General features: G+C 39.6%; 2 protein-coding genes across 5 annotated transcripts in view; both read right to left on the bottom strand.

Moving 5' to 3' along the window:
• Positions 1 to 301: 301 nt before the first annotated feature.
• Positions 302 to 10,623, bottom strand: LOC110986959 (alkaline ceramidase 2-like). 2 transcript variants are annotated; one of them, XM_087137283.1, is made up of 5 exons: positions 10,292 to 10,623; positions 6,519 to 6,710; positions 5,709 to 5,911; positions 5,099 to 5,236; positions 302 to 4,936 (listed from the first exon to the last, which is right to left on the bottom strand). In XM_087137283.1, exons 2-5 carry the CDS (start codon positions 6,609 to 6,611, stop codon positions 4,621 to 4,623), a joined length of 750 nt encoding a protein of 249 aa, XP_086993409.1. In that variant the 5' UTR covers positions 6,612 to 6,710; positions 10,292 to 10,623; the 3' UTR covers positions 302 to 4,620. The 2 variants fall into 2 exon arrangements, with proteins under 2 accessions (XP_086993409.1, XP_022105013.1); XM_022249321.2 differs by having other exon boundaries at positions 5,709 to 5,965; positions 10,292 to 10,620.
• Positions 10,624 to 10,701: 78 nt separating this feature from the next.
• Positions 10,702 to 15,545, bottom strand: part of LOC110988802 (uncharacterized) — a 42,573-nt gene continuing 37,729 nt past the window's right edge. For 2 of the 3 annotated variants that reach the window (XM_022252671.2, XM_087137281.1), the window contains exons 21-23: positions 14,758 to 14,824; positions 14,118 to 14,388; positions 10,703 to 13,280 (exon numbers count right to left, since the gene is read on the bottom strand). In XM_022252671.2, the coding sequence (XP_022108363.2) occupies positions 13,050 to 13,280; positions 14,118 to 14,388; positions 14,758 to 14,824 (569 nt within the window). In that variant the 3' untranslated portion in view covers positions 10,703 to 13,049. Of the gene's footprint in view, positions 13,281 to 14,117; positions 14,389 to 14,757; positions 14,825 to 15,545 lie in introns of all 3 variants that reach the window. The other variant, XM_022252662.2, reaches the window with a different exon arrangement.

Here is a 15,545-nt window from a genome sequence, read left to right as displayed (position 1 = left end):
TGTAAAAAAGGCACCAAAATACTGCCTCAATGAAAGGTCACAAAGTAATTTTCAAACATTTCTGGCCTCCCCCAGAAAATTTGCCTGCCCCCGAAAGTTTGGTCCTGAAGTCACCCTTAAATCAAAGAAGATATATACCAAATTTATTGAACAAAGTTAAAGAGACCCCCCAAAATGCATAAATCTTCCCAAACTCACCCAAAGTGTTTCAAATTAATTAAAACTAACATGGCGTTGCAAACACAATATGTGTATATCATGCTTTGTTTTGTCCAGTCACAGCATAATGCCTGACACACTGTTAGTCTTTGAAAATCATTTTATTTCTAGCTCTTACCATCCCTTTAGTACATCAGAAATTCTACAATTGATCAGAACACATCTCAAAAATGTATCTCCAAGTAACATTTATTTTAACCCAAATGCTACAGTTGGGTTAACATACTGTACAGCATCATGGGCTACAAAAAGTACAAGACAATTTTGGGCTGCAGCAAGCAATGTATCCCCCAAATTTGAAGGGAATCTGCTAGTTCAAATGTAGAAAGGACTGGTTAAATGAGGAAAAGAAAAATTGTAAATCATTTGAACTCCCCCCCCAGTCTGATGACAGTACAATTGAACAGAACATGCACATTATGTTAAAATACGATGGAATGTATATATGAATGGGAGAGAATCTTGAAGTTAGGATGAACCCATAAGTTGTGGCTCATTGAATGTGAAATGTATCAATTGGGGTTATCTTGGGAGGGAAAACAATCGTCCACTCCTTTTGTAACTTCAGGATAATGACCATTTTGTTTTCTTGGCTTTAATGGTTTCTTGAAGTATAATGCAACAAAACTTAATCTATCTCATATACAAATTAATCACTTTCAGTTGAAAACTAATCCAATCATACATTTTCAATTTCATTACAGCAGCACTGATTTCTGTTGATTTCTAAAAATCTACGTATTGAACACAACAATGAAAACACCCAAAATGAAGATGTAACTGAACTGGCTGGAAAGTTTACACAGTAATAGGTTACCCAGGTAAAACAAAATTACTTGCACATACATCATGAAAAAAAGGGTTTGAATTTCAGAAATTGATAGTTGATCATTTCAGTATTAACAAAAGACTAAAGCAGTGCTGAAATTTACATGTATGTACCATACTATTTTCATGTTAAGTATGGCCATGTAAAGATAACTTGGCTGCGGCTTCAATATACACACGAGTCTATGGTTCTGGCTTCAGCCATTTCCCACTGGTTTTTACACAAGTTTACGCCACAACTAAGTCATCTGGACATGGCCCAAATGTTAATTCCGCAGAATTTAATTCCACAAAAAATCCACCTTAATAAAAACATACTTTAGTTCAATTCTCCATTTGAGGGAATTACGCATCGACAATGAAGGAACGGGTTATCATTTGTTGAGTTCGCTGATTAGAGAGCATCTGAAACCCTTCCCATCTAATTCTGGAACAGTCCGTTTCTGCATTGCACCAGTAATAAAACAAGCGTGCTGATGGATACACCTGCTACGCTCCTGCCTCACACACTGATTCTTCTGGTGAATTTTGTGTTAGCCTACTGTGCAATCAATGATACACAACTTAAAGTTGTACACTTGCCATGAAGAAACAACAATGCTCGCAATCATAGAATTACAGAATCAAAGACATCTAGTGTTTCCAAAACAATGTGGGAAACATTTCAGTTGGTAATCTTTGCTTTGGCACCAAATGAATTGCAAAAAGCCCAAGTTAATGTGGGGAAACGATTAACATGTATTATGATTTTGCTTGATTGTTCACAAATTGGACTAGTAGAGGGCGCTTGTCTACTTACTGTTAAAGTCAATTGCCAAATTGTAGCCAGCAGCATATGCAAATTAATCTAAAAATAGAACCGTATCCGTGCAGCGGAGGGACATGTCTGCAACGACTTAGATTTTTGGCGGGTAGAGACGAGTTGAAAAGAAAACAGAGTTGGCTTTGGAAGGGAAGGAAGGAGGTGGTGGGTTTTTGTAATGGCATCTTGTGAACCCTAAGCCACGCCGGTTGGTGCAGATGGTTTGTCTCCTCCCCTGGGTGCATGTCAAGCTGAGCACCCAGCAGCGCAACCCCGCGCATACTACATTAATGCCTAATTACTTTGTACGTGTACGAATGCAATCTATGTACTTCAACATGCAAAACACTACGTCTGCATGGGGTACGCGCCCGTCGATATAAAAACCCGGTTCCATTTCTTGGGCTGAGTACCTTAAACAAAATTCCACATATGAAATGTACGTGAACTTTAACAGTGAAGGGCAGAATTGCTGAAAAATCTTATCTTGCCACTGAAAAACCACAGTCATAACTCCAGTTCAGAGATCGATGGAGCTTCTTACAAATTAAAGGCAATACTTCATTTAATAAAAACGTGGGGGGGGGAGAGATTTCCCTTTAACTTTTAGATCAATGTGCTGCTTCCTATGTATGAAAAAAGAGCCCATTTTCGGGCACATGGTCAGCCGCGATTGCGCATAATGCCATATGTGAAGTGTTCTTTATATTTTAAGGGTACCCAGTTAAAAAAAATGGGTACCCAGTGCCAAAAATACCCGTAAACGCACACCCGTACAACACCAATTAACACCTAAAGGTACAACCAAATTCTAACCCGGGTTATTTAAATTAGTACATGTTTAATGGTTAATAGAAATTGGAGTGTGCCACTATTGTCCAGATTGATAATCTCCAATTGTGCCTTCATAAAGTTCTCCCTCATATCATAAATATATTCATAGATAAAAATCTCAAATTTATTAAATTTTCTTTCAATGAATATTTGCATTGATCACAGAATGAGTAAAATTTTAAAGATATAACTGTAAAGCATGCTTTATTAAAGCTCATAAATGTTGAATCGGCAACAAAATACAGTGTATTTTGGCAGATTTTTCTTACTCTGACCACATGTTAAGGAAGTCTTCAGCAAGGTTCATAACTGCAGTAAAACTTCAAGCGATAACGTTCAATCCATGTTGATCAGCTTCACAACTTTGATTCCTCCCACTGAGATTCAAACACGGATGTAACGCCATGCTACACCGAGAAATTGCACTCAAGCTTTTGAAAACGCAATATAAATATGACAATAATTAATTTTGAAGATAAAATCCTGCACAGCTCCATTAGCTGACTGATCGGTGGGTGGACAATTCAAAAGGTTTCAAAACCGAGTCTAAAACTTATATTAAATTGCACAAATCTGTGGACGATTTTGATGAATGTGGAAAATAAAGCCAAAGTTGTTAATGTTTAGAGAGGTAGTGTAATAGTGTCCAGCAACCAAATACACGTACAAGAATCTCATTCTTGTTCCAATAATTACTGCACCATCAAACATTCACTTGCACAAGAAAATACAGTACAACGATAACAGGCTCAGTCTGAACAAAACAAACTACTTTCTGCCAAGAATGACATCACAGTGTACAGGAACTTTCAGCATTCTTTACAGGCAGCATGACAGTTTTCACTATTTTCCACCGGACGTTTGTGGACTGCAGTCAGTGTATCTTTCAAGCAGTACTGAGCACGGTTGAAGCAGCATCTTTCAAGATTTCAATTTCACATTAAATGTCTTAGTTTTGGAGTCCTCAGCATCAGTTTTCACTATTTTTCCGCCGGACAGTACCCATGGAATGCTGACTGCAGTCAGAGTATCTTCTAAACAGTACTGAGCACGGTTGAAGCAGCATCTTATTCAGGATTTCAATTCCACATTTAATGTTTTAGTTTTGAGTCCTCCTGAAGCAAAATGACTGTTGAAGGTCCCTCAATTCCTACTTGGAAAAGGAAAGGCTGCACAGCAGTAAAATACACAACAACAGTAAAACATTGCCGAGCAGAGTGTAAAATTACGCCTAGACATTGGATATTTTCTGAGCATATGGAGTATTTATCTAACCAAAACCAGGTGCAGTCTGACAAATTGTTTGAAGGAAATTTCAAGGCAGGAGTCTCAAAAGCAAAGTCAAAAGCAAAAATTTAAACAGTGAGAGTGTGTTTCCATGTGACGCTGGTGTATGTCTGATCAAAAGCTGATCGTGGCAGAACAAGATTGATTGTGTTAGACCGCATTTTGGACTTATTTTGCACTCTGCCCACACAAGATTTTGCGTGTGCATGTTAAGGGGACAATTTCTATTCGGCAAATTAGGACCGAGTTGTGGCGACATTTCTTTGTCCCTACAACATTTTTGGTCCAGAATAAAATTGACGTAATGACACGTTTGTCCCCACAACTACATAGCCATACCTGCCAACATGGAGAAGTCAGAAATCGGGACTCCCATTTTATGGGTTCAAAGCAAGATGGACAGCCGTGCCGGAGAAGCCATTTTACACATGTAAAATCATATACGAAGCTAACACCTGCCATTCTGACATAGCAAATAGCACCCTCTTTTGCTGAAACTTCTCTAGTATTTTTTTTTCTAATGCAAATTGGAATGTTCTGTTTGCGCTCTGAATATTAAAAAAAATCGGGACAGTAAATTAGGAATGATTTGGGGGTAAGCGGAACAAGTACATGTGTGTGTACAACAACGCAATGTACATGTACGTCTTTCATTCCTTTGGTTTGGCCGAAACACACTTCAGGGTGACATAGGGGATACCAAAGTTGGTGTAGTGGTCCTTGGGCCAGTAGCGGAGGACGGGACCCATCTCAGGAAACTCATTCATGGCATCAAAGTAGGCAAAGAGCATGACTGAGCTGTAGGAGGCAACCAGGACCAGGATGTGCCAGAAGCAGTGGAGATAGGGGAAGGACACCAACAGCCAGAAGTCACAGAACAAACGATCCAGAACCCAACAGGTGGTGGCCAAGACCCACAAACACAAGTTGGTGCGACCGAGTCGGGTCACTCGCGGACAGTGGACCCTTTGAAAAAATTACATTTTTCAATTTGAGAATTTTCAAATGTAAACGTATCACCACTTAACCGGATTTAAACGTAAAAATATGAATAAATACACATCTTTTGCGGGGTGGTCTGCTATCGTCAAAGCTTTGACATTTGTTCTCGTTAGACACACGGCTTACCTCTTGAGCTCCAGGTACAATGTAATGACGCCAGGAACAATAAAAAGCATCATCAGGAAGGAGTTGAGCCATGGCTTGACAAAGGCGATCACTGTTCCACACAGTGTCAATATGGTTATGATGATACGGAAAACCTTCCTGAAAAAAAGATAGCAAAACGAAACAAAAATGAAGCATTACAAAAGAGCAAGTCAAGCAGGTCTGTTCTGAAGTTTCTGAACCAGTTGGCTCATCAGACCTGTGTCAATCTCGGGATTACCTTACACGAAAACTGATGCCAGTCCATTGCAAGTTGCTCCGTCCCCTGCTAATGCCAGTACCATCTTGTACTCTAGGGTGGAGAGAGGCAAGCTGAGGCAAAGTGCTTGCCCAAGGCTACTTAGCTGCATTTGAAGCCATGACCCTCTGGTCATGAGTCACAAACATTAAAAACTACTAGCCCCTTTTTAGGCTTTCACAAATGTTTCTATTCCATTTTTCAGTATAGTATCACCATGGAAACCCGAGGCCCATTACGCAAACTGCAACCAATCGAAAAAGTGCTATAAAATATACCGGTATCTGATATGACACAAAAGAATCACTACATCCACAGATCATTTTAACAAACCTATTTCCATTGAGGACTCTCGGATAGTATCGCCGTGGAAACCACAGGCCTGCACCGCACAAGACCACCCACAGAATAGCAACTTCATCAAGCAGTTGGCCCACCAGGCTCAGGGTGCTGTGGAAGTAGACGGAGCACGCTCCGACAACCATCAGGAGCAGCCATATCAGGTTGATGGAAGGGTTGACACGCTGCGCGTACTCCTTGGATAGTGCCCACATGAGGGGCGGGAACACAAAGAAGAGGGCATTGCTGATCTGGAGGGAGTGGGGAATTTCTCATGTCAGAACTGAGCAATACGAATGGGAAATTGCTGAGGAACGATCGAGTGGGCTACACATGCCCCCAATACATGTACATGTATGTAGGTGTCAAGCCCATCCATGAATAAATTATTGGCAAGCCTTATTACCAACTCACCTGTGTACTCAATGAATGTACAGGCTACAGCATCTACCGGAATACAGGTACATGTAAGTTTTTGGCTTATTGTATGCATGTATATATATTTGAGTGCAAAACGGCACGGTTGAACATGTAGATGTATGCATAAAACAGGACTGTTTTACAATATTAATGAGCGATTTTTACATTCAATTTACAATTGAGAGCTCAGGGTGGCATACATCATGAACATGTAGTAAAGTTAAGGTACTAGTGCACTTACACTGCACTCACCTTGCCTTGCTAGGCACCCAAGATAGAGAGGGGAAATTTGGAATGAGTTGTAGGACTTACACATGCATAGTCCCAGCAACTGAGCAACAAAATCATTTGAGTCCAAATCAGTGGGCAGCAAACTCTACTCACTGTGTTGTAGAATTCAGCAATGAATGGAAACACTGAGTAATTATCTTCACACCAATCAATCTCAGAACTTCCCGGGGTCAGGTCCTTGAGCATGGTGTGAGTTCCTCAAATCCCTGGCAGTGCACCTGAAGTCGTCCAACATAGAACTTTCGTTTCAAGTATACATGTACCTGTACAGTAACCTTGGTACCTCTGCAAAAATTCACACAATAAACAATCGGTATGAAGTTACCCGTTTACTCAATTTTAAACAATTTACTTACAGTTTTCCTTTTCTTTTACAAGCACCTAGTCAGTTTCTCTATATAGTTTCTTTCATAATATATGCTCAAAAAGCCGTATCCTCTTTAAGCGATCCCTGTTCACCACTTCCCAGATTGTATCCTGGTATTGGGGTGTGATCCTTGGCTATATAGTGTTTCAGGTTTAATGGCTTCTGGCTAGCGCCCCCTGAACAGAGTTACTGACAAATGGGAAGAGCCACCAATGTAAGGCTGGATAGCTCAGTTGGTAGAGCACTGGTATGGTAGTCCAGAGGTCACAAGGCTTGACTAAAGTCGGGATCTCTGTGAATTCGGTTATGCTTTGGATATATATTGAGACCGTACCACGCGCTGTTACTTGCTTCGCGCCCTCTTGTGTCCACTTATCACTAGGAATTTAGTTCAGAAATCCCGACTTGATGAATCTACCAACCATTTTTACACAGCGAATGGGCTCATCTACCAAAAGTGGTAGCAGCCAATCACATTGCCAGACTTGTTTTTACGTTGTTCAAACCTGCATTATAACGAATGTGTCTACAAGTCTGACTACTTTGATTGGTGGAAATTTTGTATGCATCATGCAAGATCATGTCGTTCATATGCAATTGTGAATAACTACATATTACTGACAGGGGTCCGATTGGCTTATCTGTCGAGTCAGACTTACTGATTGGTGACATATGACACACGTTCTACAAAAAAGGCTATCAAATGGGGGTGCCTTATAAGTATGGAATTCCATATCTACCATCGTCCGTCGTCCATCGCCTGTCATACATCGCCCGTCGTCTGTCATTTTTATTTTTGACCCTTGATCGTTTCACATGTACATATCCTTGATCGATCAATCCACCCTGCCTGACTCTATTTTTAGCAATAGAACTAGAAGATGTATTCGTTTTTACAGTTGCGCCGAACTCCACTTGAGAGAAGAAATAATATCCTCACATCGGTAAAGTGACGTGTATTTGAAAAAATACCATTTTTTGTTGCATAAATAAATTAACAAAAAAAACTTTTGTTACGGTAGATTGTTTTTCTCGATAACTTAGTTACTCTAGACGTAACTTTACTCGTTAACGGCCTGACTTTAGGCCTATAGCCTACGTAATATTTTTGTCTGTCCCTGCACGATATCCCACAGAACGGAATGTAAATAATAGATTATTTACAATGTTTGATTCCTTAATAGTTTTCATAAGAGACGAACTGATTCAACATTATTTTGAGGGTGGGTATACCTATGATGAAATCTGCTGTATACTCCAAATTAGACATGACTTGAGTTGCAGGTAGGCTCACAGAATTCTTTTAAACAGTAACGTTACTTGTTAGCCCCATAAATAATGCTGATGTGCTGGACAACCTGTTCTCATTGGTCTATCCACCATGGCATACACACCCACAAAAACCAACACGTCATATTTTCTGAAACTTAAACCAAGTGGTAATTGCCCCTTAACAATACATTTAATACACAGTTTGTTATCCACAGCATTGTCTAGTATTGCAAGGTGAAATTGAGAGGACAAAATGGAATATCTGTATCGGTTGGCAGATTTCTTTCTAGAATTTGATGGAAACAAGTGGGCACATTTTTAAAGTATGCAAATTAGAATTAGACTGTGGACAAGTTGGCCTGAACATTTTGGCTGAAAATGTTTTCCCCCAAAACACTTGGTTGAATTCTCAGAGGGGCAGGGGTAGTCTAGCATTATTGGCATTGATTATTGGACTAGTATTGCTGTGGAATTTGAACTTGCCTTATTGATCTAAAAGATCCTTAGAAGTGAATGGAATCATCACATTGTCATTTGTCAGACCCCGGCTTTTGCAGGTCCTATGCAACCCAATTGATGGGCGACGGACGATGCACAACGGGCGACGGAAAATGGCATGTTTGGAACTGGTCAATGGCAGAATTGGGACACAACAAAAAGCAAAAGGCAATGGACGACGGCAGAAAAATGGCTGACTGGGGAAGAGCAACGTAAGTCTGACTTGATTAAAGTCCAAGAGGTTGCAGGTTCAAATCCCACTGTACATGTAAGTGTGACGTCCTTTGATAGACCATGCAGGGGGGAAAACAAATCGGACATAAGAATCCGAACTTGGGGATAAACCTTTTCAACGTGTGCAATACAGTATGATTGGATGACAGACAAGCAATGCATTTCATGCATATCATCGAAGAAGTGCACAATGATGTTTCTTCTTAATTTATGTACTTGAAATCAAGACGCTCTTTTTCACACCCGTCTGCATTGTAGATTTGAGATCAAGTCATTCATAAAAATACATTTCAATGCTGAACAGAAGTAGAAAATTTGGGGATCGTGCAATGAGCTAAAAAGACAAATCAGAATCAAAACTCGATACCATTCATCTCCCATGATCATGTTCATTTTTCAGCCTTTTGTAACAGGTGCCCTTTTGAAAAAAACAGCAAGGGGCAATTTGTTCTTGTTACAGACTTCTAACAAATTGTTATTTTAAATTTTTCTTGTATACCATCCATCTATCTCCAACTTGATGAGCAGGTCACGCAGGTACTGCTGAAATTGTTTTCTGACGCATGTTTGAACAAAATTGAAGATTTGAAGAAAAATTTATTTTTGATTCCATGGCTCACTTCCTCTGTAAATTTATGCATGAAACACATAACTTATCAATATCATCCAACATGTCCAATCCCATGACGAAATGAGCATGTCAAAAAGGTAAAAAATTGTCCAATACTTAATAGGACTCTGTTCAAACATGTCAAACTTACATGTGTAAAACCATTCCTCTACTAAAACCACCGAATACTACATTTTGGAACTTGAAAAAAGCTGGACAATGGTACTTGTTCAAGCTCTACTGAGTGGAGCGTTAGTAAAGGTATTCCTCTTTTTCAAATTTTGGACTGGATGCTGATCCAGTCCAAAATTCAAAAAAGAGGAATACTGGGGATTGCAATCGATTGTAAATTTGGCATGCTTGGGGACTCTGCTCCTTTAATTGAAGGAGAGTTACATTTTAACTTTTGAATTGACCTTGGTAGATGACTGTGACATCATGCTGACTAACTGTAGGGTTGATTAATGTCAAAAAAGGGTCAGGTTTTGAGGGAAAACTGTGAGTGTTTTAAGACAGGACACACGGTAAGATGGTGGATTCAAATTTGCATGGCTAGTTTATCAGTAATACAATCACAGTTTTCCACAAGTTACAATTTGAAATTTTCAAAAATAGGGTCAGCCAATAAAGAGAGTGTTGCAAGTTTTGCAAGATGAAAATGTCAAAAAAATGGGAATCCTACATGTACATGTAAGTAAACAATCTACAGTAACAAACTGACGCTCCACTCAGCACTTAATGTTAATTAAGGCGGTGTTGTTAGTACGAAGACATGATGAACAGTGTCACTCACACTCACGGTGAGCATGGTGTTCTGGTGATGGAGAAACAAAAGAAGGCTGAATTCAGAGCTCGGGAGAAGATTTAGTCAGTGAATTCACTTACCAAAACCGGGGGCGAAAAGTCCAGGATGAATTGGAAACTGGAAGTCAACGAAGCCTAGCTGCGCGCTAACTGTCAGGCTGTTGCCAGTTGAATATTTTGATACATTAGAACTAGTAGTAGGCCTATGCAGCATCAAAGTGTCACTGTAAGCGATAACCGCGGTCATACCCACTGCTAGACCAATTTTTTTTGGGGGGGGGTAGTCTGCTAATACTAATAATAGTGCAATTAATTAATTCTCCACATGTCAACCCATGCTGCACCATGCACTTTACACTGATGTACACGTACCATACCAGTACGTTTTACAGATGGCAATAATTTGCAGCGGAAGGGGTGAACAAACTTTCAGTTAAAGAAAGTTTGTTGACATTAAGCTTGAGGGCGCTTTGGTGTAAACAAGCCACTGTTTGCTGTGTCACGTCAGGCTACTGATGAATCCCCCCAAGAGAAAACCTGATGAGGAGTTATCAGAGTCTAGATATTGAGTTTCTTAAATGGAGGTTGTTTAGTATGGGCAGAGCCATTTTGTTAATGCAATCAGTTAATGCAAAAGTGCACCGACGCTGCTTACCGCTAAATTTTACCCATTTTAACAGGATGCATGTCCACTTCCTTTCAAAAACTTTCATTTGAATTCATCGGATGGATTGTGTCTCATTGTTTGAAGACTTCATCCATTCATCCCCACTACCTGAACCACAGTGGAGCACATAACCGCGGGAATTTCACGAAGAAAACACCACAAAGAAACTTGAAAATAACCAGAAGTCATGAGTCGGAATTATGTGATTTTATGGTGTTCATTAATTTAATCAGTGCAAATTAACGGGTTAAGTCACTATACTAGTACCACGAGATTATTCATACATATCGTGACAGGTAACTTTTGACGATGATGGCCGTTTAAATTGTGCAATGTGAGATGTGGCATTTTGAAGCTTCATCAAATAATCCATATTTGAATTCAATATTATGTTGATCACAGGTACAATATTTGATGAATGTAATGACAGACCAGTGTCACGCACCTGCTACGATTAGAAATTTGAAACTGCATGACAAAAATGGTACCAGTCGAGGTGTAATAGAGCCTGCAATAGATTGGCTCAGTGTACAGCTGTTTTCAGCAGACTTTTCGTCCTCTGCATACAAATATTTGCTTTAAGTAATTACATTCCGGCTATTACTAAGGCAGTTCAATTCTCACCAACACTTAACAGTTTTACGTTCAAACTACCAAAATTTTAATCACAACGAAACAATTCGCTTGCCAATTAATTGGGTAAGGAATTCAAGTTAAGGGGGGGTCAACTTACCACCAAACAACACAGTACCGAGCCTGAGTGTAAGCACACATGTACACTGTATTTGTAAACATTATCGGACGCTCACACAACTCTGAAAAGAAAAGCATCAGTCCTCACGATCCCGGAATAGAAAAATGTATATATAGAGTACAGTATATTGACATTCAGTCATTTTTGCGCGAAATCAAATGTACCTCCGCAATCCTACATTCATCTTAATTTGAATTCAATCTATTTTGCAAAATGCGCAGGCGATTTCGCGCGAAGTGTTATCTAAAGGTATGCCTGTTCAAGAATTAGAATACTTTTGTGTGCTAACAAAAGTTATATGTGTAGAAGGGTTTAGTTGAATGGTTACATGTTTGAATATTCACGACTGAAATAGGTCATTCATGTCGTCTTTAAAAACATACTAACTATTGTACCAATCCTTTACAAACACCGACGCTGAGGTAACCTTTCCTTCTTGTGCTACATTTTTGTCAAAATCAAAATTCACGCATGGCCTTCTTGCAGTGGCTGAACGGGAAGATACAGAAAAATCATAGACTTTATTTCAGTTGGTGTACAGTTTGATAACAAACACACTATAATCCTTCATGAGTAACATTACATTCATTATCAAAGTGGTGTCATGATTTCTGTAACCCTGTATATTTCCAATCAAATGGAATGCAAATTTTGTGAATTTGAATTACAGCAAATGAAAATGAATACTCAATACCGACGGTTTACGGTAAAAGACAGATTTTCAGTGAATAACATTGCACATTGGCTACAACTGACAACGAATATGTCAAATTGAAATCCTACTCACTTATCTGTAACCTCTTAAATGAAACACAATGCACATTCGTTTGAAAGATGGAAAACAAAGTCGAATGCTTGTATTACGAAAATGAAACCAGGTTTTAAGTCGTTTTCAAAATCCACGCCAAATTTAATTTTTATTCTACAAATTAAACAGCCCATTTTCCAAAATTGGCTGGGAAAACCTATAGTTATGAACCACCAGTGAGCGGCTATCGATTTTCTTACAGTCACTTTCGAATCAATGTTGACAGCCTTGCATCTATTAAATAGTGTGAAATCAACTTGTCCCCGAAGAGTGTATGTGAGCATTACATTGACCTGAAAATTCAACACCTCAACAGAAGTTGTCATATACTTATTTCGGCTGATTTAAATCCAGACTGAGAGACACTCAATTAAGGTGCAGTTGCAAATCTTTCAAAACTTATCGACTATTTTTTTAATTTCAAAAGTGAATTACAATGTCCCATATACTGTCAAAACAACACTGAACATTTGACATTAAACAATTTCTGACATGTTCAACACTTAGGTGTTATAAATAGGTCAGCGTAATTAATACTACTGAAGTTCCACTACAGACAGTATGAAAATTGTTTTACAATACATCAGGCTCAGCTCTTGATTACTGTTGCTTACAGGGACATGTCACACACAGAGTCATTCCCTTCAAGGACTTCGGCGGGATTTGATTCCGGTTCCACGGCCGCACCCAACAAAGTGGGCAGACTGATGCTGATGTTGGACGGGGAAACTGATGGGTTATCCTCACTTGCTTCATTCTGATCCTTCTTGATAGTGAGGGTCTTAGGTGCTTCCGAGCTCCCCCTCATCAGCAGACTTACTTTGCAACAGGCAAGAGCAATCTAGGATTCAAAATGTCATAATAAATGCACTTTCTATGTCATGTTGGTGCTTGTCGGTGACTTTGTGAGGAATTCATATTTTCCTCAGTCAAGGGAAGAATCAAAAGATTGCAGGATGAAAAATCAAACAGGGAACAGGCGATTTTTAATTCTCACAGTTTTTGTAACACCTTTCTTCGATTTTTGAAAAACACAGTATACACCTGAGCAATTTGTATCAGAATTTAACCCTAAAAAGAGCCCGGTTACCTCGGCTCATCTCACAGCAGGGGAGGGGGCATTCCACCCCCCGAAAACTCGGCTGTACCTTGCTTGATTCTTTGAAACGTGGCAAGCATGTAAATACACTCCTTATTATTTACAACTGTGAAGTTTGAACTTAATCAGGAATAGAGTTTTGTTATGGTCATTTGAAGTTCAAGGCTGCATGTGAGCCAGCCCTTGTGCATTGAGCACCGCAGTGGAAAGAGTATACATTTTTGCCCGACTCGTCTGGGAAAAATGCACCTTGCGCAAGAACAGTAAGTCCGATTTCACAAAATTGGTGTCAAAATGACCACAAAAAAATCATTCTAAAAATTCTCAAGGGCTCGACTCCTGAAAAATATGCATAGCAGCGATATTTATCAGGAAAAATGTTTTGAGGGGGAGAATTCCGCCATGGCTCTTTTATAGGGTTAAAATTAGGGATGATATCTCTGTAATAATGAGAATGGCAATACCTCACCTCTCTCGATCGAAAAGATCATTAAAATAGATACGCCCACGGTAAAATATTTGGCATGCATGGGTCAGAGGTCAGATGACACCAGATGTATAGGCCAATGCACGACTCACCTGGACACAGCTGAGGGCACAGAAGATGATTGACAAGACGTCTGTCGCAAAATACAAGGACAGAAGCCCTAGGCACCAGGTTCCTAATGTCAGGTTGCAGATCCCTATGGCTGCCACAAGGCATCTCTTCAAATGCCCGAGAGAAGGTTCCTTCTTCGACTTGCCGAGTATGTGCCCCACCAGAACATAGTGAACCGAGTTGTTGACCAGGATCAGACAGATCGGTAGGAGGAGGCTGAAGTACATCGCCAGATTTGGGGCTAAAAAGCAGCTGTGCGTGACACCAAAAAGTATTAAGAGAGACTGTTTGATGCCGCACTACGGACATTCGGCGAGGTCACCATTCAAAAGAATTTAACTAATTCTTTTCTCCATCTCATAGTTAACTTGATTTATTTCCTTGTGTGCTTATTGAGACGAACAATTTCCAAGAGATGAAATTTCCTCTCATCCTCCGAGCAAGCACAAATTAATTTTATCAGCCATGGATCTCAGTGCCTCAGGTGTTTGTATGTACCCACACCCTCTACAGCTAAATGGTTTTCCTATACTAGTAAAATTTGGCCAAAATAATGAAGCACTACGACTCCTAGAGTTATTCCCAAATTTCCCTATGGAATGCAGGAGAAAGTATTCTTACTAATCAGCATTGCCGTACTGGTCAGTTGCAACGATCAGCGGAATACCGGTCACTATCAATGGTAATCCTAGAAAAAAGAAATTAACATAAGGAAATATCAGGGAAGTTACGTTAGTTGACAGCTCCAGAGAATGACTTCATTTCTTATGATCTTCCAGAGAATGTACACCTCTTTATTAACAAATGGGACAGGATCTTGGCAAATGTGTCTTTAAAATGAATAACTGCATAGATATTATGGGGGATAATGAGGTAAAGGAAGGGTGGATTTAGGTGAGGACGTGTCTTGGCAGGTACTCCCTAATTCTGATCAATGTATATAGGTGTATAATTTTCAATAAATTATATTATCCGTAAAAAATTGAAACCTCCATAAAATAAATTTAAAAAGCGAATCAAAACATAAACAGTACTGCAAATCGCAAGTTGGTTCACTGCAAATGGCCATTGGCTTTAATAAGCATATTTTATGACACCTGAGCCCGGCCGCCTTGCTGTGAAAATCCTGTTGAAAATCAACAGAATTCTAGAAATATAAAGTTTTTCCTGAATAATCTTGACAAGTAATAGAGAGAGAAAAAAGAAGCATGGTGCATTGTGAAAAGAAAAGTGCGGAAAACACAGCACCTGCACAGTGTTAATTGTGTCATCCTAAAGCTCCTATGAAATTGGCCTGTGTACTTAAACAGAATAGTATCACCGGCGGCGCAACGATTTTCAAAGTGGGGGGGGCGCACTGGCTCCCTGCTCCCCCCCCCACTAATTCCACCACCAGTGAATAGTACACC

This window comes from Acanthaster planci, linkage group LG05 (genome assembly GCF_054643075.1).
Source record: "Acanthaster planci isolate LZ-2023a linkage group LG05, COTS_SCS, whole genome shotgun sequence".
Taxonomy (NCBI): domain Eukaryota; kingdom Metazoa; phylum Echinodermata; class Asteroidea; order Valvatida; family Acanthasteridae; genus Acanthaster; species Acanthaster planci.
The sequence above is the reverse complement of the archived record's forward strand: the minus strand, read 5'-3'. Positions and strand labels throughout refer to the sequence as shown.